Source organism: Perkinsus marinus (assembly GCF_000006405.1).
Source record: "Perkinsus marinus ATCC 50983 genomic scaffold scf_1104296964856, whole genome shotgun sequence".
In the NCBI taxonomy this organism is placed as follows: domain Eukaryota; phylum Perkinsozoa; order Perkinsida; family Perkinsidae; genus Perkinsus; species Perkinsus marinus.
This window is the reverse complement of record NW_003204538.1, coordinates 137,872-161,945: the sequence shown is the minus strand read 5'-3', so window position 1 is coordinate 161,945 and position 24,074 is coordinate 137,872. Positions and strand designations below refer to the sequence as shown.

The 24,074-nt window shown below is 41.8% G+C and overlaps 3 protein-coding genes across 3 annotated transcripts; 2 read left to right on the top strand and 1 right to left on the bottom strand.

Annotated features, from left to right (window-relative positions):
• Positions 1-3,312: 3,312 nt before the first annotated feature.
• Positions 3,313-13,986, top strand: Pmar_PMAR005930 (hypothetical protein; the record flags this gene model as incomplete). The annotated part of the gene is made up of 38 exons (XM_002769826.1): positions 3,313-3,396; positions 3,453-3,560; positions 3,605-3,680; positions 3,729-3,844; positions 3,888-4,014; positions 4,194-4,276; positions 4,322-4,355; positions 4,400-4,519; positions 4,977-5,031; positions 5,563-5,751; positions 5,795-6,480; positions 6,567-6,588; positions 6,960-7,112; positions 7,154-7,310; positions 8,188-8,414; positions 8,475-8,596; positions 8,653-8,732; positions 8,776-8,950; positions 9,003-9,132; positions 9,180-9,288; positions 9,354-9,555; positions 9,987-10,073; positions 10,119-10,191; positions 10,237-10,374; positions 10,421-10,577; positions 10,629-10,781; positions 10,829-10,956; positions 11,001-11,168; positions 11,216-11,295; positions 11,348-11,408; positions 11,698-11,773; positions 11,861-11,980; positions 12,021-12,212; positions 12,259-12,330; positions 12,378-12,573; positions 12,631-12,802; positions 13,650-13,709; positions 13,953-13,986. 38 exons carry the CDS (start codon positions 3,313-3,315, stop codon positions 13,984-13,986), a joined length of 5,022 nt encoding a protein of 1,673 aa, XP_002769872.1.
• A 621-nt stretch (positions 13,987-14,607) lies between these two features.
• Pmar_PMAR005929 (cation-transporting ATPase 13a1, putative) lies at positions 14,608-20,378 on the bottom strand (the record flags this gene model as incomplete). The annotated part of the gene is made up of 32 exons (XM_002769825.1): positions 14,608-14,716; positions 14,763-14,835; positions 14,879-15,037; positions 15,084-15,168; positions 15,211-15,269; positions 15,324-15,428; positions 15,638-15,789; positions 15,834-15,953; positions 16,003-16,168; positions 16,213-16,363; positions 16,407-16,547; positions 16,599-16,798; positions 16,848-16,968; positions 17,019-17,122; positions 17,167-17,265; positions 17,313-17,448; positions 17,501-17,602; positions 17,650-17,790; positions 17,838-17,959; positions 18,011-18,224; positions 18,383-18,571; positions 18,625-18,668; positions 18,765-18,871; positions 18,918-19,233; positions 19,352-19,415; positions 19,474-19,588; positions 19,643-19,707; positions 19,753-19,871; positions 19,919-20,019; positions 20,065-20,139; positions 20,185-20,266; positions 20,330-20,378. 32 exons carry the CDS (start codon positions 20,376-20,378, stop codon positions 14,608-14,610), a joined length of 3,885 nt encoding a protein of 1,294 aa, XP_002769871.1.
• A 451-nt stretch (positions 20,379-20,829) lies between these two features.
• On the top strand, positions 20,830-23,961 carry Pmar_PMAR005928 (tRNA pseudouridine synthase D, putative; the record flags this gene model as incomplete). The annotated part of the gene is made up of 18 exons (XM_002769824.1): positions 20,830-20,882; positions 20,929-21,016; positions 21,059-21,184; positions 21,229-21,335; positions 21,385-21,457; positions 21,505-21,627; positions 21,676-21,985; positions 22,034-22,113; positions 22,161-22,222; positions 22,280-22,414; positions 22,462-22,581; positions 22,697-22,798; positions 22,843-22,897; positions 23,159-23,264; positions 23,312-23,415; positions 23,464-23,629; positions 23,677-23,806; positions 23,861-23,961. The coding sequence occupies exons 1-18, from the start codon at positions 20,843-20,845 to the stop codon at positions 23,959-23,961; spliced, it is 2,028 nt and encodes a 675-aa protein (XP_002769870.1). The 5' UTR covers positions 20,830-20,842.
• Positions 23,962-24,074: the final 113 nt, after the last annotated feature.

The window sequence follows — 24,074 nt, the reverse complement described above, 5'->3', positions numbered from 1 at the left end:
AATACGAGGTTTAGTGCCCAAGACGCTAGGATATGCGGATCTAGTATTTGGATTCGTTTCGAGGATGTGATACTCCCGTAGTAGTGCTACCTTCAGCCATCCTCACAGGGTGTTAACACTATCCCACCCACTTCGAGTATATCGTTTACTACAGCACCTTTCTTTGGGAGGCTTGATATTGCTACTTTCATGTATTTCACCGTTTAGGTAGGCTTTGATCTACAACCTATCAAGAGGAGTATATAATATCATAGGATGATGATCGAATACCCCCATAATTAAGGAACCCCAAGCCCTCCTAAAGACCCCATGGGAGTATGAGATCATGCATCCATTGTAGCTCGATTGAAGCAGCTTGGACAGGACGTATCGATCCACTATGTCCTCATCATCATAGAGTCTCTCTTATTACCTTCTCTAGTAAGATATATGTAGCTAGGTATCCATAGGTGGTACAAACCAATGCTAGGTGGATGGCGCCTCTCCGCCCTTATCGACCGCCGCGCATGGGGGAGGGGTCCCCATATGCGCGTTTATTTTTTACCTTTAGGAGCTCCCATCAAAAATGTGTAACTGCGGAGCCGATTTCGCGATCTAGCCTATAAATCCCACAAATTCCTTCACCAATCGACAGATCTCGATCTCCTGAACATCGCTGTGAAGCCGGATTTGGGATTTATAGGCTCAATAAAAAGTTATTAACGTTTTAGTTTTCATCGGTTCCATGTGAACCATGTTGCACAAGCAACTTCTTCTTCAACAGTCCTTCTAGTCTGGCAGGTTAAGGGCGTGCGCTATCACTCGAGACACCCAGGTTCGAATCCCGGTGAGATTATATTGCGGAATAAGGTTCAGCACTCGGAGTAGGGCAGCGACTTGGGTGGCACAGCGGTCAGTAGTGTACTAGTGAGAAGGACAATGCCCTCTGGGCTCTGGGTAGGCTGTAAGTCCATGCTCAGTGCTACCAAGCAGCACTCAACTTCCGGCTGGCGACTCGTACAGTTTTAGTATATATAGTAAGTTTGGTATAATGGATAGTGTGACGGGTTGTCACTTAAGTGATCCAGGTTCGAATCTGAGTAATTACATTTTTTCATTTCATCGCAATAGGGATAGATCGTATATGTTTGGTTCAGTCTCATTGAAAAGTGTCATGCTCTGCCATGCGGTTGACCTATATCCGACCTCTGACAGTTAATACTCGTACTAAGTACTGCTGGTAATATGCAGCACAAGGTCTTCGACTGTGATTTAACTAACCACCACGGTGTACGGTACTAGAGACTGGCGACCCTCGACGAAACACTTTCATCCAAGCAAGGTATTACTCTAGTGGTTATTCAGTCCGACTCTCATCCTAAAGGTCGCAGGTTCGAACTACGACGGGTCCGTGCGGGGTCCCCACTTCAGTGGGGTGCACGGACCAATCAACCCTGCAAAGTCGAACCCCCTCAAAGCAATGCAAAGTAACGCGCGCGAGCGCATCAGAGAGTAGAGTAGCACTCTAATCTACATCGGAAAACCCAGACCAGTGCGCACGGCTAACAGTGCGCACTCAAGCCAGTGGTACTGGTTCAACACCAAACTAATAGCACTAGTGGGTCACTAACAGAATGTGTCAGGCAGGACCATGGCGGAGTACAACCTCAAGTCTGCCACAGCGTGGCAGGTACACTAGCAACTGGCACCGCAGGTGACAGGATCAACCAGCACACCGCTAGGTGGATGGAGCGCTCCTCCCTTTTCGCCTCTTTTTGCGCGCTGGGGGAGGGGCCCCGGGCGCGCGCATTATAGCCGGTAGGGAACTCACAGCAAAAGTGATAGATCCGGAAGCCGATTTCGTTAATGACAGTAAGGATTGCCCTGAAAATGGGTGCAATCGACTCCTCTCGTCGAGCTGAGTAATAATATGAAAGAATTTTTCAAATGTTATGAGCCGTTTACGAGAAATAACCGATTTAGTCTTTTTCCATTCAATGGAGGGAGGCATGACATGGGAGTACTGTATCAACAATCAGTCTAGTCCAGCAGGTAATGGGCGTGCGCTGTCACACGGGAGACCCAAGTTCGAATCTGGGTTGAGGTATATTCCGGAATAAATCCCCGTACTCAGAGTAGGTCAGTGGGTTGGGTGTTACAGCGATAAGTGCAACGGCAATCAGTAGGATAGTGTCCGTGGGGTCGCGGATGACCACCCACCAGTGTACAAGTAGGTCTGAACTAGTCTGAGCATCAAGCGTTATTATTGAAGCATCATATTTTATATAGGTAGTTTGGTCTAATGGTTAGTCTTCAGGTTGGTCATACGGATGATCCAGGTTCGAATCCTGGATATATAAATTTTATAATTTTGTCAGTGATGGTTGTCCAGCCACTCTATTGAGTAGTATTGTTTGTACTTGGCTCAGTGTAGTGCTCAGCATCATTATCTATGTCGACTCCAGGTAGTGGGCTTATCTAACATTGCATAGCACATTAGAGCCTGACGACTTCCAATGAACAACAATAAATTGAACTCGACGATAGTGTAGTGGTTAGTACTCATGTCTCTCATTCCCGAGATCTAAGGTTCGAATCCCAGAAGGTCCGTGCGGGGCCCCACGCCAGTGGGGTGCACGGACCCCTCAGTGCCTACAGCCTTGCGATTCCCCTCCGTAAGCTCCAAGTAACGCGCGACAGCGCAACCAGCTGCAGTACCCTGAGCAACCGACACGACACAGCTGACACTGCGCAACCATCGGGAATAATACGGCCGATGGTTGCGAGGACAACACCGACAAGGAGGACTAGCCAGCACTAATGACGAGTCTCACAATAGCGTACCACAATCTGAAAAGTCGGGCTGCTAGCATGGTGCCAACGCAGTGCACCGATCAGGCACCACACCGGTGCTAGGTGGACATCAGCAGGATGATAGTATACCCTCAAAAGCCATATCGAGTATCATTGGTACTTCCTACAGGGGCCGTATTAGGACAAATGTTGAATACCATGTTGCATCCCTCTACCCCTCCCACCCATCACTACCTACGTACATTAATCGTCATAATCATCTGTATATCCACTCCTGACAACTTTCTACCTAGTAAGACTTGTATGGTAGTGCTCATCTGATTCCCATCTTTAGATATATTCTACCATAATGCTGTCTGAAGTGACGGAGTCTTACTGGTGCGGGCACGAGCAATCCATGTGAAAATCGCATCATAAAAGGAAATTTTCCATTTTTTTGCATCGCTCCGCTGTAAAGAGCATTATGTGCGTTTCTTGAGTAGACTTGTACAAGCAGCTTGTTGTTAGTTTGTAGTTACTATGACGGATTCATCGCTATCACCGTCAGTGAGGATGCCCCCTAATTATGGCAACCTTCCTCGTGGAGGTGGAGGAGTACCTACGGTGAGTACTAGTGATTACGAACATTATACCATAGTCGTCTCTGCCTGCTGCCTTAGACTGGTGACCCTAGTGAAGCCAGTAGGCTCCTGGATGGATGCCATCAGATCATGGTTGCTATGTCTAGTCCTTCTATATTCGAAAACTCTAAGGAGAAGGCATTTCAGGTAGGGTTGGGATCATAAGGGGGTATTGAGATTAGTACTATCAGACCTTTCGTAGAGGATGTCTTGACTTGAAGAAGGATGTCTCTGCTACTGAGGGGCTTGAAAGCGATAAGATAGATGGTAATAATGATGATTATATAATATATATAATGCTAATGATATCATCAGATTGGATGATTGAGAATTGTTGGTTATTCCTATTCGAACTTGCCAAAGCACGACTAAGGAGGAAGCATGTTTTGGAGTGTATGGAGATACTATGTACTAGTGATAAATGGAGGCATGTAATAATACCTCTCATGTCACTCCCCCTACCGCATTGAGTAGATGCTGGATGATAACGAAAGGATACGCGCTAAAATGGTAGACTTGGACGAAGCATTCATCCAATCAATAGTGACGGAATTCCACGTGAAGCCCTTCCCAGCCAAAGCAGCGCCTGTTAAACCCAAACGTAAGCTCTCATCTTTATACTCCTCGTAATAAAGGCCTATATACAGCCACAAGTAGCCTACTCAATCGACGTAACAGATCCAACAATCGTCAGACAAACCACTCTAAGTGGGAGACTGGATCCGTTAGTGGTAGTAGGACCTACACCTCTAGTCATGAATACATCCGAGCACCTTTTAGGGAAGATAACAACAACATCATCAGCAACAAGTGCTCCTCCCCCTTTACAACGAGGCAGGAGTGCTAGTCTGGGTGCCCTAGATGTAATTTGATTCCCTATTCATTATCATCAATATCATCGTATTCAGATAAGTGAGCCTAGTGGAGGTGATTCCAGAGATGGTGAGTAGGTTAGGGTTCTCCTCACATTCATGCACACCTATCAGATAGTGTAAAGAGGAGCCCTATACCATCCAATATACATGATGATGCTGAATCCTCCCATGGGTCATGGTCAATTGAGGAGGTAGAAGAAGGTGATCTCAACAACAACAACAACAATCAAGGTAGTAGTATCGTTAGTAGTAGAAGACTTGGTCATGTCCTCTCAGCAGCAGCAGCAGCATCGCCTCCATCACCACCACTACCACCCCAGTCTCCAGATCTCCATGGAAGGCCTCGATTACAGAGTAGGACATCAGTGATCATCATTGATAAGACGAGGAGAGGCAGTGCTGGTTCCTCATCAAAAGGGCATAGTACTGTTAGAGGAGGAGGAGATGATTCACCAGGAGTAGCTCATCTGGATAGTCCTAAGCTGGATACCAACCCTTTCCGAAATCCTAAGCTATTCGAGGATGCAAATGACGGTATCACTGATGATGATACAGTTAGCGTAGATGAATGGTGGAATAATCCAGGAACATCTAGGCATCCCTCATCCCCTCACGAGCAGCACAAGAGTAATGGCCTTAGTAAGTACTACTACTATTTCATGGGCGCTAGTACCGTAGATGGTTTCAGGGGAACCGGAGAGTAGTACGACCGAACCTCATGCATCACCACAAGAGGTGGAGATGTTATATAAACAACAAGAGATGATACTTAATCAACAAGAGCAGTTATTCAAAGCCATACAGCTACTCACACTGGATCAGGGATCAACGACCACGGCACAGGGATATACTCAGCACTAGGTAGTAGGTTGTAGTATTTGGGTAGGCAAGGATGATAAGTATACACTAGTTGATGATCTCAGATAGGGTACCATCAATAAGTTCCTTCATCATAATAATCATTCACAAGCATTAGAGGGATATGAGGCCTCACAGTTTTTATGCTATATTTGCCATCATCATCAATGTTTTGAGTTCTTGCTCAATAAATGGTGCTATGTTGTGTAGTAGTCTATGAATACCCACACCAGCAGCAACAGCCCTTTTCTTCCTCCTCTTCCTTCAACATCAACAACACCAGGCAGCAACGTAGTAGTGAAGGGTACTACATCTCAACCCTTTATATCATCAGCAGCGTGTATACGTACAGAGAGGCTATACAGGGTTATATGCAGGAGACTAGGACATAGGGATGTTGATCATGCTATTGCCAGGGATCTTAGGACTAATGGTGCACTCGTGGTGGATCTTGATCTTGCTAATCGAGACATTCTATATTCCATAGTAGGGCTCTTAAAAGAGGCACCTACTATATATCAATTATTACTATACTCTGGTACATACTTCTTTGGTCATCAACCGGCATATAAAGATCAAGTTAGGAGTAGGAGGAGGCGATTGAAGTAGTAGTAATGGTATAGGGTAGATAGAAGTATTAGTGAGTAGGTATACTATACTTACCGAGACTGATCTAGTTCGTCAGCTAGTGCAGTCATTGTCTACTTATCTACAATCTACTAAATTGGTCAATAATGTATTGGTTATAGATCTCACTGGAGTACCATTGAAACCTGTATCATCATCATCATCAAGAGCTTCTAATACTACTAATGCTGCCTTGGGCTTATCAGGAGTACTACGAACAGCTGTATGGAAGAGTAGTGGCCCTCTAGAAGATCTTATACAAGGACTTAAATGCTGTAGAAGACTACAGAAGTTATCCCTGGCTAATTGTCAACTCACTGATACAGGCTTACAGTTGCTTGCTCCCATCGTGGGGAAGGAACTACCCCGACTCACTAGTCTATGCCTTGCTAAGAACAGGTTGATGAGACCAGCTAGGGCCCTAAGGACCATATTCAATATGCGTAGTGTACTAGTGGGTAATAAGAAGTCTATCCCACTAAGCTCACTGGATCTAGGGAGGAACCCTCTTGGTTGTGGAGTATCACCTGACTTTAATAGGCTTGAAGCAGCATTGGTTGTATGTTGCGGCCTTGGGTCTGGGGAAGCCATGCAGGCTGGAGGAGGTCTGCAGACCTTGGCATTGAATGGTTGCCGACTTGAAAGGATTGATGGTATAATTAGAGCCTTACAGGAAACGATACAGCGAGGGGAAGAGAAGGAGAATGGTAATGTTTGGCCAGTCTTTATCATCAATACTCTTAGCAGGAGCTCCTTATTATTCACTGCCTCGAATACGTGATATTAATATCAGTAATAACCCCTCATTGCCAGAAGTGAGTACTCCGCCCAGCATTACTCCTACTGTATGCTAATAGGGTACTCAATCTACACTCAATACCCTATTGTCAAGCCTAGCCCAACTCAGAGGAGATCTTGTGTATCATCATGATGACCACCCTATAGAGGAGTTTACTGAGTAATGCTGCTCCATATATACTGAGTGGGTACTTGGAGGGCCCATAGGTCTATTCACAAGCATACGACAAGGTTCGGTAAGAATACTACGTCTCGGAGGAGGACTAGGAGTCTATCTAGCATTGATGACGATAATGATCATCATGATGATGCCACATTAGAGGCCTTACAGGAGTATGCTGCTACTGACTATCTATTCCTACTACTACTACTACTATCACCCTATTAGGTACTTCCCTGTAGTGAGAGATGCTATTAGTGACGGAGACTCTTATGATGGAGATCGAGGAGAGGAGGCTACCCCTTCAGGAGTGTATGCCAGGGATCTCAAGTCAGACTTAATCACACACCTTCATACCATAACTCAACTAATCGATACCAAGTAGTAGTAGACTACCACCTCAGCGTCCTATAGGGCTACAGGTATCCACCTCGACGACAGGCAGGGCCAACAGTGATTGCTAAGGTCAATGCTGCACCACATTCTGGCATGCTCATACCTTATGACCCTAGTACTAGAGGCATGCAGGATATCATGAATGCTAGTTGTGTAGAGGGGAGCTCTCACATCGGCCAAGGAGTAACAACGAATGACACCCTATCATCATCATCAGCCGACGTGGTAGTGATGGTAGGAGATGAGGAAGAGGAGGAGAGTATACCTATAATATCTTGAAGTTGTTGTTGACGAATGATGAGTCCAATACCATGATGATAATTAGATACATTTCCGTATATTCGTCTTGTGTGATAGCTGCTCAACTCAATAATTGTAGTAGTAGCAGTAGTAATGAGCTCATCCCCTCCACCTAGTTCTATAGACACATCTAACCTCACTATAGAAGGTCCACCACCTTTAGCTACTCCTAAGGGGAGTACTCTACCAAAGATGAAGGGATCACTATTATGGTCACCATCAGCAGTATGGCCATGGACGGTGAGTACTACTATAACCATAACCTACATATACAGGAACCTCATCCAGGCCTCATCATTTGATTCTACGTCACTCCGTTCACCACCACCACCGTTATATAGTAGTAGTGATGAGGAAGACGAGGAGGAGGAGGAATACAGTAGTAGTAATAGCAGTAGTAGTCCTGCATCCACGAGACGGAGGATGAGGAGAAGGAGGAGGAGCAGAGTCCAGTATCATACAAGAGATCCTCAAGTAGCTGCTGCAGCAGCACCCTCCCCTCATACTCGCCTACTACTCAGAGATACTCGTGATAGGGTAAGAATGCAAGCAGCAGCCTCAATACTGAGCTCTCTGTTAGATAACATCCGACTACATGTTACTCCTCCGAGCATCTGTGAATGGTGGTTCCCTCCCACCATTAGTATTGAGTTCTGGTCTATCTCGTGATCCAGTAGTAAAGACATCACGATCATGGAGAGTAGAGGCACAACATGATACAGCTATACAGAAGACATTAGATTGTATGAGGATACGACAGGCTGAGTATCATAGGAAGTTAGAAGCCGCGATAATGGCAAAATCAGAGCAGCATGGTCACGATAAGACTTGTGAGAAGTTGACTAACCTTTTAAGGCAACTACAAGGGCTAAGCGATAAAGTAGGGGAGGCGAGCGCGATGATCGAACAGAGGTGGAGGGGACGTATAGCTTGGCAACGGCAGAAGAGGGTTGATGCTGCTCTAGCAAAGGCTGCTAGAAAGAGGAAGTTAGCATTCCAGAAAGGGGGCATACTTCAACGTGATACCCATGATAGCTTGTTGACTAGTGTGGAGGAGGAGGAGGAGGAGGTAGAGGATATGAATACCTCTATAGAGAGTAATGATGGAGGACTATTGTTCACGAAGGAGCTGCCAGAGGATACCAACCCTTCATTATTGGTCCTATCGGGTAGTACTCTATCTACATCCTTACGCTTGGTCATAGCTCTTCTCCTACTATTTTAGAGGACCATTGGAGCTATTTCGAACAGTATCTACGGTTGGATACGATTGATGTACTTCCTAAAGGGGATATGAAGAGGAAGGTAAAGCATGGTGACACCCTCGTCCAATACATCCTTCCTATAGAGAGCTCTACTAGCCCGATGTCTTATGGACTTACATACTAGAGCTAAGCTGGATATACAAAAGGTTGGAGGGTGTAGTGAGGCACTATTGATGCTTATTGAGGAGGAGTCTTCACTTGATGAGGACCCTCACCAGGAAGAGGAGGAGGAGGACATCACCACATACTATGATGAAGGTGAGCCTACCATGATCATCTTAATGCTACATCAATCTGTTTGCATCTGTAGAGCATCAAGTACTTGCTAAGTATAGAGAGGTCCTTGATCTGGCGGCTCAACGTATGCACATACTCCTATGTACGATGAAGGCTTTGATGTGGGAGAAGGGTCTGAGGCGATACCAACGGGGTAACACAAGGTACCATACCACAACAGCTTCAACACGTTCATCATCATAACACATAGGAATGTCATGGTCTCATCATTCGAAGAGGATACGGCTCAATGGTTCGACTCGGAGTTGGAAGTCGCCAAGCTATCTGCCCAGGAGTATTCTCATCTTTGTGTGGATCATGTAGTACTGTCATAATCATAATAATAATCATTGTCATACCACTCCTCCAATACATCTATCTCTAGATACGTGAATTACTCTCATCAGTCGACACCTACCAGAATGATGCTTCTACTACTAACCTCTTAGCTGAGGTTGAGTCGGCAGTCGAGGCCTATAGGCATCGTCTAACAGCCTTATCAGAGTTCCTTACCTACTCAGAGGCTCCAGTGGGATCAGAAGGTCTCCCTGTATTGTGGCTCCTTCATGAGCTTGAACAACTCCGTCGTAATAGTAGTAGTGGTTCGAGGCAGATTCGTGAACATCTAGGGGAAGATATCGATAGAGCATGTGCATTAGTACGATTAATACTACTCACTAGACCCTCTGGTGAATACTATGATGAGGAGTTGATGAGTAGTAATAGTAGGATGAAGGGTACACCAAGTTGTATCGATGATAAAGCTCATAGTGGTAGTATTATTATTCATAACGATAAGGAGAACTGGAATATGGATAATAATATAATTGCATCCTAGTAGTAGTCTACATGATCAGTGTAGCTATTCTCTAATTAATAATACCATTTATCATCATCTTTAGCAACATTTCCTCCCACTGCTACTCCTATGCTCAGTTGACTACTAGTTTCAGTAGATCATCATCATAATACTTCGCAACAGTACCCTCTGCATGTAGTATCATATCCGTCAATATAGATGACGACATCCTCCAAACCCCCTCTGTTGTGTTCTTTCATCACCATCACCATCATAACCTCAGATTGGTTGTCCCTACTGGTGGTGGTAGTAGTATGGCATCCAGACCACCGATAGTAGTAGGGTCATCAGGTCTTGGTCAACCTCTAACCCATGTTGATATCGATGAAATAGACAGGATACAGCAGGAAGAGATCAATGCTGGGTACTCATCATCACCATTACTGTCATCATCATGCTGCTTATTTAGGCATTATAGTGGAGGCCTCCTTCTTACATCAAAACAACGGCAGACTATGAACGCCTCGAGACCCTGGGAACAGGTTGTGACCGATGAACAGGGCAGAAGACGTTTCCATGGTGCATTTACTGGAGGCTTTAGTGCTGGGTAGTACGATCATCATCATCATAAGGCTTGTTACTCATGATATAAGATACTTCAATACAGTGGGGACGGAGGAAGGTTGGACACCTTCAACCTTCGTGAGCAGTAGACGTAGTAAGAAGGACCGTACTGGTAGGGAAGAGGAAGAGGAGGAGGAGAAGCATGATGGTAGCAGTAGTAGTACGAAGCAAGAACGGCATCAGAGGGTAGTAGTAATATTTGAGATGCTTACTTATACTAGCAGCTCTCTCTACTAGATATCGGACTTCATGGACGAGGAGGATTACAATGACGGTATTGGTGGCAATGTTATTGGTAGTACTACTGTGACGACCACTCATCATGGAGGGGAGTCTTCTTCTACTACGAGACTATTTAATGACAACTCTCCAGTAGAAGTCAGAGAGCGGGTAAGAGTTGTTGTACTCCTGTTGTTGTTGATGAACCTTGGTATCAGATTGGTCTTGCTATCATGAGGAGTCAGGGTTGGAGGGAGGGTATGCTAGTTGGGGAAATATCTCGACTATTCACTCGCCGTCCCTCGGTTATTGATAAGGAGGCTAATGAGGGTAGTAGGAAGCGAAAGTAATCCTCACGATAACATCTAAAGTATTAACCTCCAATATCAGGGTATACACTGTATGCTCCCTACCTCCTCATTTACGATCTAGTCTTGATGATGATGAGGAGGAGAGAGATGAGAAGGAGGAGGAAGCAGAGCATCGCAACATACAGGCACTGTATAGATGTGTCGATAGGAGTGTACACAATCATAAGAACGATATGCACGGTGTCGGGTAGTAGTATTGACATCTATCAATACTTGTAATGCTTAGTGGTGTAGGTATAGTGGAGAACTGAAGGTTAGTGGGGTATCCACTGGAGCTAATGAGCTCCTATCATCGATATTCGGTCCTTCCAATAGTGAGGGAGGACCTACCACTCAATCTACCATACACCATCGTCGTGATGGTAGTAGTAGTAGCAGTCGACAGCAGCAAGGACGAGGAGAACGTGATAAGCGATCTACTCAAGCTGTAGGTGCATTTGGTATAGGTAATAGGAGGTTGAAGGGGATATATGAGGGTAGAGATGGTTATGTAGGTGTATTCGACCAGGAAGAGGGAGGAGATGGGTATGATGTTGAAGTATATAATGAGTATGATAATAGTAGTCTACCCAATAGAGGAGGGACCTCACGGTATGCTACAACTGTTGTGGAGATAGATGATGATGATGATACACTGATTGGGGACAGGGGTCATCATAGCGCTGAGGTAGGCTTCTCCTACTACCCTTGACGTGATGATGACCATGTGTGGTCAGGTTATCAATCTCATTGATGATGAGGATCATAAAGGATCGAGGGGGCTGCCTCAGCGATGTACAAAAAGAGTTGAGAGTAGTAGTGAGAGTCACACTCTAGATGGGATGTTTACCAATGTAGTACCTTGAATAGTGTGATGTATTGATATTGATGCTATGGTAGGTGGTAGAGGAGGAAGGGGATACATGCTCTACCTCTGAGGATGTTATACTCTCACTATCCAACATCATTCCTAAACCCCCACGAGTACCTAGAGGATTCAATAAGCATCTTCATGTACAGGTGCTGCTGTAGAGAGAGCATAGAATAGTGATATCATCAGGTATCCGGCCCTAGCAGTGATGGAGATGTATTAAGGGATACCTCTCCAGAATATCAACGTCTAGTTGAGTGGTTGGATAGTAATCCAACCGTGCGAGAGGGAGCTATTACTATGACCGAGAGAACGAGCATCATATCTGCTGAACCTATCACTCGAGCCCCCGATCATCCCACGAAGACTAGCCATACCTCGGTAGGCTTATATCATACTACTACGACTATTCATTCTTCTTATGTAGGAGGCTAATACCAAGCAGAAGGAAGGAGAGTCAAGGGAGGGTAAAGCACTATGGGCAGGTGTTAATGACGACGTAGGCTGTTAGTGGTGTGTATCAGAGATCGTTATAATGGTCTTCAGGTACGGCGGGAGGCCTTACTTGCAGCAGTGGGTGGTCGGACTATCAGTATGCATAAGGCATCATCATCATCCTCATCATCTCATGACACATCACGTCCTTCGTTGGAGGCTCTTAATAGGGATCCTGATAAACGTAGACGGTATGAGGTGTTCTGTGCCCAAATGGCGAGCGGTGCTCCAACATTATCAGCCAACAGTGAGTATCTCTCAGCCTTAGTCTCGGCCTTTGTCGTCTCGAGGATTATCCTCTTAGATAAAGTTGACTTTAATGAACTCAAAGAGTTTACCAAGCTATATGAGTACAGTCGTGAAGAAGGTTCAACTCTCGATGTTACCAATACTCAAGGAAAGGATAGTAAATCGACGAGAAGGAAAGCCTCTCCAGAGGAGATTGCCGAGGCTCTGAGGAAACTCCAACCATCTCGGTTAGAGTGTAACTGGAGAGCAGAGCCTCTAGTTTGTAATATACTTACAGATAGAGGGAAGAATGGCACATGTGCGCAGGTAAACGTTTCGGGTGTCCGGATCCATGGCGACACAAGAAGTTCTATGACGACTCTGATATTCTAAGTCTGGGGAAGAAGTCCCGTTGGGCAGGAGGAGATCGCCAATCCCGTTATAATCGTAATACATCACGTCCTATAGCGCCGCCGTCAGGTAAGTGTACAATACCTTCTAGAGGTCCCTCATCATCACAATCAGGGCACCTTCGAGCGTCTCCATCGGAAAAACCAGTGGAGTCGCCCCAACCTCGAGTAGAGCTCCCTCCCGAACTTCCTTTGCCGATGACACCTTCCAAGAGGCCTCCTGACGATTTATTTACTGATATCTTTGGCGGTTGATACCCTTGTCTAGCTATCGTGTGTTGTAGAGTTCTGAAGTTAGGAATATGCTTTTGCAACCCTCCAGAATAACCTCCTCTAATTGGCCATACTACTTCACATGATTTTGTGAATGATCACTGTGAAGTTGTCCTTAGCCCATAAAAACCCGCCTAGGCCTAGCATCTCAAAAGAGTCGTTGAATGTAATGTGTCTATGAAGCTCGATGGGGATTTGCATTGTATGTACAAGCTCGTGTGATGGACCTCACCTTCCACAGGCATCTCGAGTATTGTCCAAGTGCAGGAATTAGTGAATGTGCTGCGGATAATGATGGCTCGCGGAGAACTTGAGAACACAACAGATGATTATTCTTCAGGGAAAGTCATCTTTCATGCAGCTCACAAACTGTTGTCAACATCGTCGTCATCATCTATAGAATGTTGTTCAGGCGTCGAAAATTCCGTGAAACCAGAAGCCAATTAAAGCGCATAGCCCCTCCGAGCTCCAAGTATAAGAATCCGAGATCCAACTTGGAAACTTTTTTCTTAGTTCCCATGTATCGAAGTGTATTAGAAGTACGAGCGCGTTTCCTCATAATAGTGCCGAGTTGCAAATCGCATTCGGACTTGGATTTCACCAAGCACTCGAAATGAACGCAATCTTAGTAATCATTTTGATCTCACGTGACAAACTGACACTCCAGAAACATAGAGAGTGTGATAGGTGATGATGATGCAATGGTTTTTGATAGCGATGATAGTGATAATGAAATAGGTGACGTTTAATAATTTTAAATTGATAATTTTGTACATGAAAGATGAGCATAAGTTGTTGTGCTAATATGGTTCTGAAGTGAGTCCCTGCAACATTTATGACTCTCTCCATCTGGGCTCCATAAAAAATTGAAAACTACCCAACGTTCCCTTCATGTGATCTTTTCGAATATGGGATAGTCTTACATGATGAAATCAGCGTGATCATTTCTGAATCTTAAAGGGTACTCAAGATATATATGATGCCATGTAACTTGAGTATGTTCTAAGGTTGCGCCGTTACTCTTATAAAACCGTGCTACTCGGAGCTCGGATCACTCACACACTAATGTGAATCTCCGAGAACAGATATATCGAGGCGGAATCTACAAGTCCGAGTGTTTCTCCGAGTATTTGGGCTCGCTATCCGCAACCTCCTCTTCGTGATATCATGTACTACACAATTGCTACTTGACCGAAAACCAACATCACGACGATGATGCCCGAATTGATGATGATAAACACAGAAGTAGTGATACAGAGAAGTGGAGTGAGTCGTGTATGTTGAGCAACTATCAGCGATAATGGTGAGCCATAGTATTTCGATACGTTGAATACCCAGTAGCCAGCGTCAGTAGTATAATAATCAAGCTGTTACTCGTTAGCAATGGGTTTCTTATCGGTACCCTTCTTTAACTGTTTCCTCTGTTCATCTATCTTCATTAGCTGCTCCTGCTCCTTCTGTTCCTTCATCCCCTTATATCTATTATCATTATAACAATAATGATGTAAACGGGTATGATTATTACTTCCGATAAGCCCAGAATGCACCAATCATCAACAATGGGCTACTAAGTACTATGGGTACTATCAAGAGGCCACCTATACAAGATAATCATTCAGGAATAGATACCATCATTATTACCAGATACGTATACCATAGTCTTAAGTAGTGGTATAAAATCCCTAGGCTTAGTAGAAAGTAGGGGCTTTATTGTTGATGCATAAAAGACCTTAGGGACGAATATAGCTAGTATTATCCTATCCAAAAGGAATATACCAACTGTTGATGCTAATAACATACCTAATTACACAATACCAATACCAGATATAGATTGTACTACTACTACCAAGGACGCTATTCCTAAGGTCATCAGGGAGTACCATGAGCTCTAGGAAGTGGTTAAGGACTGGTATTACACCAGATGCTAATACCTATCACGTCAATGGGAAACTCGATAATAGAGTGAGTATTACAAATAAGCCAGCACCACAGAGAAATGCTGAGAGGAATAATGCACGGTTTTCGAGATAACCTGATTATTATTATTACAATGATTATTGTATGATGATAATGATTCTAGTAGTACCTTGCATCCAGGGACGGCCCTTATAGTTGACCACTAGTACGGCTACTTGTTGTGAGCTCTTCACTAGGAACATTACTGTATTGAGGAGATTTGGCTTATATGGTACTGATCTATATGAAGGTAGTAGTAATATTATTACCACTAAATGATAAGATATTACTTGAACATTGAGAATATATCATCACCGAATGCACTATCATCCATCATCTTTGATAATTTCTCATCTCTATTCCTCTCAAACTCATATAGTTCTTCCAATGCAGCATCACCTATATATTATCAATACTACTATGACTAACTACTACTACTACTACTACTACTACTACTACTACTACTACTACCCATAGCTGTCTTCGCCAAATCCATAGCTCTAACAAGGACATATAGATGCACTGCTACTTGGGCCATCACTGATAGGAATATCGCAGGATGGAATACCGATCGTATTGGCAATACATCCGATAATCTGATCGTAATTATAATGATGATGATAGTAGTTGTTGTTAATACCTATCAGCCGGCTTGGCATAACTAAAGGCAATACTCGCCACCATTGTTAATATACCAGAGAATATCAATTGTAGCTCAGTAGCATTACCACCTTCAATGGTTCCAGCAGCTAATGTGTATCTAATAATAATTGTATATTCAATTGACTATCATTATTACTGCTACTTACGCGCTGACCATAGAATCAAGCATCATTATCTGCATCATTTGTACATTTAATAGTAATGTACATCTACCCTGCCTTATAATCTGTATAACACTCCTTATACTAGGTGCCCTTGATGTAAAGGGTGCAGCTACTGATGCATCCCCTAACTGTACTACAGGCTTCATACCTAATACTCAATACCAACCTCACAATAGGTAATAATAATAATACCCTCTTGTTGTTGTTGTCCACCAGCATCTGCATCTTGCATCTGTTTCTGAGCATTCTCAATGATAGAAGCCATCATGCCACCACCGCCTTTATTCATGCCACTCCCCCAAGCTGCATTAGCACCATACTTCTGTTGTAACTCCTTTTGTACCTATTACCATCATTATCACTGCTATGATCAACATGAGTATGACCTTAGTAAGCTCAGCTCTTAGCCTAGCTGAGGAATTCTTCATTGCTGTAAAGTAGGTAGAGAAGCCAACATTGCCTTCATTATTATTAGTAAGCTTATTAAGCTCTTCCTGGAACCATGCTTGTTGATTCTGCATCACAACCTACATGAGTACCCTATATACAATGATATAGTCCATAGTCATCATATTTACTTGTCTCCTAGCATTAAACTCAGTCTTATACTCCTTTGCTAATTGTCTCTCTCTCATAGCTAGTAGCTTTTGATCCTCTTCCAACTTATCCTCTGCTGTTCCCTCTCCTTCCAATAGCTTACCACCATCATCAGTGGCTTCTTGCTTACTCGATGATGATGTTGCATTAGAGTCACCAAAGCCCGATAAAAGGGCAACACCTAGCCAACAACATGAGCGGTTACTAATGAAAGTAGTATTACTACTTACCAACATCAGCCTGCTTTAAAGCACCAACATCATTACCACCATCACCACACATAAGAGGATGTAACATATTATCACCACTAACAGCATTCTCATTAGGGACCTTCTTAACCAACCTCACTACCTATATTATGATCTACTATTATGAGCATCATATATAGTTAGTATAGTTACCTCTTCTTTCTGTTGTGGTGATACTCTAGCAAATACCTTGATATAATGTGCTGTATTATATAGTGTCTTATCCCCCTCCTCCTCCAATTGGGTTAATACATCACCTAAGTACATAGTGTATATGAATAACACTACCTACACCTACTACCTCCAACAACGAGATCAGCACTACTAGCAAGTTGTTTCACTGCATCAACGGACGGTGTATATGTAGTATATACCTCATCAGTAGCTATATTTACCCATACTGAATAATAACTCCATCATTACTACTACTAGGTAGTTACATATTACCTCTCTCGTTAGTTAACATCAACTTAGGCTTACTACCATCATTATCAAATATACCAATCTCATTAGCAACATGTGCTGCTGTTAATGCTGAATCACCAGTCAACATTATACACGGCATCTTAGCATCAGTCAATGCCTAAGTATACAGATAGGTACTCAATCATAATACTCCTCATGTTGCTCATCACCTTAAGGACAGTAGCAGTATCTTTACGTAGATCACAAGCAAATGTGATAAAGCCAGCAAACTCAAGATCAGCTTCTACACGTGATCTTGGCCACTTATCACACTAATAGATAATAATAATAGTTGTTATTATTATTAACAACATCTTACATCAGACGATCCCTCCTTAAATGCCATTGATAATACTCTCATACCCTTCTTAGCAAGTGTACGATAAGTTGATAGATATCCATCAGGAGCATCCTTCAACATACCCAATATAGTCTCTGGTGATCCCTTTACTACACATATCTAACATCAATACCACTATAATCACTATCTCCACTACTACTTATCACCTTCTTATGCTGCTCATTAATAAGCTCAATTACAGCACTCATACGCTGTAATGCAGAGGAGAAATGATGCCGTGTGAGAATCTTGAGCTTAGGGGTCATCTTATTACCACTACTCATTGGACCTACGAATAATGATAATAATAATATAATACCTATTACTGTAGCCTTACTACCAGAAGTATTATTATCACTATCATAAAACCAATGTAAAGCTTGTAATCCAGCCAACTCTACTGGATCTCCCAATAGTTCCGCACTACTCTTACTAACCCCTGATTGTTCTTCCTTATTGGTCTTATTCTTCTTCTTGTTGTTGTTGTTGATAGATATAAGAGAATGACATCCAGCAATAACATATTTAGCCCCTAGACCTATACGAGTAGTATCCTAAAGATACTAATGCATATGTATGATACTGACAACAGGTACAGTATAGTACAGTATTAAGCTTATCTGCATCCTCTACTTTAGGTTCACTATCACTTGTTGATACCTACCATAATTATGATAACAATGATGATAATAACTACTAGTATTCCTAGTACCTTTGTTACAACCCCTGTACATGATAATTGATCAGTTGTAAGTGTACCAGTCTTATCAAAGAAACAATGTGTGATAGTACCAGCCATAGGAACTCTATAAGGCTCTGTACAGAATACTCCTATCTTATGTAATGCCATTAAAGCTGTATTCACGGCTAACGACATCTGCATAGGTAATTCTGGTGGTACCTGGTCAACAATACTAGTAAGATGAATAGTGATGATAATGATGGTAATATTACAACACTAGTGATAATCATAACACATCTTAGTAGTAGCTTATAGCCTGACATCTTAGTCAACTTATCAGTACCTAATACATCATTAACGAGATCCCTACTACTACTACTACTACTACTACTACTACTACTACTACTACTACTACTACTACCTTCACCAGATATCCTCTGATTGATAACATAACCAACAGCCATCAATGCGAATGATAGTAATAGTAATAGTAGCTTAAGTGTATCCCTATTATCAGTCCTGAGTATAATGATCAATAATATATGACACTAGTAATACTACTTACCTAACATCTTGTTGAGAGAATTCAATCATCCTAGTAAGCTCTCCTTGAGCTGATTGTGTCCCTGTTCTTAATACTATACATGTACAATTAGTGGCTTGTAATAATGATGTACCACTGAATAGTATATGTATCCTATCTCTACCAGTCATATCCAATATTCTAGATATATCATCATCATCACTAGTATCAATCTCATCCTTCAATTGTGGTACAGATTCCCCAGTTAATGATGCCTCATTAACAACAGCATTGCCTTGTAATATAAGGCAATCACACGGTATCATAACAACCTGTTCTCCTCTATTATTAGTAGTATCTATATATTATCAATACTACCAACAGCAACAGTATCAGCAGCAGACTATCAGAGTGATTACCAGGTAAGGAGTCTTTATCAGTTGTAGCATGAATAACATCATTACTAAGGTTAATACGATCTCCAGGAACAAGTTGATCCGACATAATACTCATCCATTTACCATCTCTTAATACAGATATCTACCATAAATCCTAGTCATACCTTCTATCCAGTAGTAGTGCTTCTTATTATTATTACCGGTATTATGTTTTTACCAGCCATATTCCTCAATGTTAATAAATTACGCCTTCTTTGGAATACAGTACCAGCTTCCATACCAAAGATCGATAAAAAGGTGAAGATAGTATATTTCCTAAGGACAAGAATGATAAAACCATATGATGACAATAAGAGCAGTAATACTTACCAATACTCATCCATCATCCATAGTAGACAACATAATATCTGGAATATAGGTATTGGGTTTAATATCTGATAACATCACTCGTAATAAAGATAATAACTAGTATGAATAACCTGATCTCTGTAAAGAACATAGAAAGGTGGTACTGGTATGTCGACTTTATTAAGACCATATAAATCCTGTCTACGTTGGACTTCGTCCTCTGATAACCCTTTCGTCGAGGAAGTCTCATCTACACCACATACATATCAACAACTATAGTGTGAAGAGTACTATTACTAGTATATTTATGAATAGGTAGATTCATTGGACAGATGAGCATATGCACCTCCCCAGTAGTATCATCTACACAGTATTTACGTCTTTGGAATACAAAGTACCTAAATTCCTATTCATGACTAGAAGACTATCACCATTATTATTACAATGTAAAGTCGGCATTATGATGACTCCTTTTGAGAGGTACTATATCAGCCTTCCCTTGATGTTCCGGAGGTGTACTAAGAATATCTACTACTTACATAAGAGTAACCTTATAGTATTACACTCGACAGTAGTTCCCAGGTGCCAAACGCTTAGTCCTACTATATTGGACTAAGGTCTTGAATCGTATAGACCAATGTTGAGCTAATACAAACAGTGCATGTACCTGATCATGGTATACTACTACCTACTACTACTTAGTATTACCAATAAGGATCCAACAATGGCTAAAGCTGCTGTAGGGGATGGTGCCCATTGAGATGGTAAAGGCCTCTCTTCAGTAGATTCTAGTGTAGATAATTCCAATACAGTACCATTATTGATAGCATCCTGTATAAGCTCATCAACTACTGCCTTATAAGGATCACCACTAGTAGCAAATACTCTCATTGCGGCTATACCATGTAGTATAATAAATATAGCAGTAAGAGCAGTAGCTTTGGGAGATACACGTTTCAATAGGGTAACTTCTTTTAGACCACCATCACTACACTCTAGATGAGATGATGATAGTGTATTGGGCATGTCTACTGCTATCAACAAACAACAACAACAACAACAACAACTGCAGCAACAATGCAGCAACAACAAACGTCCCTATCCATTGATACTCGATGGGGACGACGAAGCAGCTCCTAGATTCGAGTAGCGCACGCCATTCTGATCGACAAGGTTAATGTTGTGGTTGTTGTTATTGCTGTTGTTGTAGTTGTTGGGTTCATGGTGGTAGACTGTACATTACCTCCTAGTGAAGAAGAAGGTAGTATCTTGAGTATGTAATCGGCTAGAGTAGTCATGTTTTTCAGTGGGTATTAGCCTTTATCTGGATGATAGTAATGGGGACCATATTAGTCTACCTTGTCTGTTCAAACATCGATTCCAAGACTTTCATGTGTAATACTACCATCTTGGTCTTGTTGTTATGATGATATGTAGATATGAGATACCACAAGGATCATCATCATCATCACCAGTACACCTTACCAAACTATGGACCAAGGATAAGATTATACGAGAGATAAGGGAGAAGAAGGAGAAGGAGGAAGATCTACAGAATGCATTGTAATACTACACTTAGTGATAGTTATGATCATTACTGATACTAGGGGACCAGAATATGATATTACTGATAAGCAACTACAGGCTATTGAGGCTAGTTTAACAGAAGAGGATAAAGATAGGTTTATCTCATTCCTGAAGACCCCAAGAAATGGTAATACACTCATCATCATTATCATCATGATGGGAACTCTTTATCCAAGATACTGCTCCTAAGTACTGCTTGTTAGATGGTAGCACTATACAGGATAAGCTAGGGAGGACTAGTGTCCATGAGTAGTATTATCAATTATTAGAAGTTACTATCATCATTATATACTTAGATTAGTTAAAACACAGTTCCCTCAAGGCTTGTTTATTACTGATACTGTTGATCCCACTACTGATAATGATAATAAACATCAAATTAGGGTTTGGATCAAGAAGGACTTTACAATTGGTCAAAAGTAAGTAGTACCTGAATTTGTACTACTATCAGTGAGGTTTTATATTAGACGAGCTAGAGAGCTGGCAGCAGCAGTAGAGGAGGAGAAGGAGGAGGAGGTGGTGGGTAGTAAGAGTAAGAAGAGGCGTCGTCGTGATGGGAAGAGAGGGAGAAATAAGGGTAGAGGAATAAGTGGCGATCAACATCAACATGATGAAGACTTACCCCAAGCACGTTATGATCCCTGGCCTAAAGACCAACCTGATTATCTATACTTTAACATGTATAAGGAGAATAGGGATACAGCTCAGGCAATATCATCTATAGCTAGAGCAATGGGAAAGAAGAATACTAAGGCTTTTACAGTAGCAGGAACTAAGGTACACTACTACTACTTTTACATGATGATGATTATAGTGTATATATAGGATCGTAGAGGATGTACTGTTCAACAAGTATGTATGTGGAGGACTTATATAGATCAACTTAAACGGGCTATGCTCAGTGGGTAATAATAACAATATTATCATCTTGCTGCATATTATGGCATCTTAGGCATTGGGATAAATTTACGAGGCTTTCCGATTTCCATTACTCATCACAAAAGCTTTCTCTAGGTAGTAATGATGACGATGATAGTCATTGATTATGATGATGATAGTATTATCCTATAGGTATGCTGTATGGTAATCGTTTTTATGTAGCATTGAGAGGTATCAAGGATTGTCCTAATACTGATGATCTTGATAGAGCATTCAATGCCCTATCAACTAAAGGCTTTATTAACTACTTTGGTATGCAACGTTTTGGTAATAACAATGATAATACTATTATCATATCTACAGACTATTTATAGGTACACAGTTAACCAGGACTTATCAGATAGGACAGGCTATGATTGCTGGTCATTGGCAAAAGGCTGTTAGGCTTATAATGGGAGAATCCAACGATAAGGCATTATTACAACATGATGAAGGTATACGACATATGTACTGATAATGCTATAGGGTTTGTATAATGTTCAGAAGTTGATCATGCTACAATAATGAATGATGATGAGAATACTCATACTGATATGTCGATGGATGCAGCAAGGAGGGCATACCTTATCGATAATGATCCTGTTAAATCTCTTAAGCTCATGCCTAGGATGATGCATATTGAGAGGAAGATAATGACCTTATTAGCTAAAGGTAAGTAGATGATCTATAGTGGTAGTAGTAATGCCTATATCTAGATCCCAATGGTTATTTAGCTGCATTACAGCAATTACCTACACCCACCTTATCCTTGTATGTACACTCTGTAATACTATACCCTCATACTACTACTACTACAGGAAGAACCAATATCAGTTACAATCCTTCATATGGAATCATGCAGTGAGTCACAGGATATCTACCTATGGCCCAACCATTGTGGTAGGGGATATTGTATTATCAATACAACAACAACAACACAAGAAGGAGAGGATATAGAAACTGATGAGTACATAGGAAGGGCAGCAGAGTTACATATATTGATGATGTTTGTATATGTAGACCTCATTCTAGTTATGATGATAATACCACTACTACTGAAGATGGTTTGGACAGATCTCATGATGATGATGATAGTGAAAACTGTGGTGAGCAGCAGCATAGCAAGGAAGAGAGGGAAGTAAGGGGCGATAGAGGTATGATTATCATTACTATCATTATCATTAGGTTGTGCATATAACGTGTGATAATATATCATCATATAGCATATATGATGTAGTCTTACCTCTTCCTGGGGATAATACACAATACCCAATAAATATGAATCAATGGTGAGTACTACTACTAGTATGGTAGATGTGTAAGACATGTGGTATTAGGTACGAGGATTTTACCATGAAGGAATTGGGTTTATCATTACAGGACTTGAAGTCGTGTAGAAGTAGTGGTGGTGTCTTCAACTTACCTGGATCCTATAGGAATATCCTTGAAAAGGCAGAGGATGTTGAATATGAACTTATACAACCAGAAATGGCACTCAATAGAGTAATCGATGTATAGTACTACTTATGAATATCATAATCATTATATAGACATTAATACCGACTGATATCGATAATATCACTAAGAGGGATTATACTGAAGAAAAGTTGAATGGCGATAAGGATAAGGCAGTATTAGAAGGTACATACAGTATTGTATTCAAGACTACTCTTAAATCTGGTAATAACGAGCATGATAATAATATAGTATTATCAACATGATCATTATTCCTAGGTACATACTTGACAATGGCATTACGTGAGTTGACCCGACAGGACACTTCACGTAACTCTATGCAGATTAGTGATTCTATTATACAGACTAACAACAAATGATCATCATTAGTGCTACTGTACTCCATTTACCAACAATAACAACAACATCCAACGATAATACTCTTTCCATCTATTCATTGAATATCGTTATACCACTCCTCATTGAAATACAG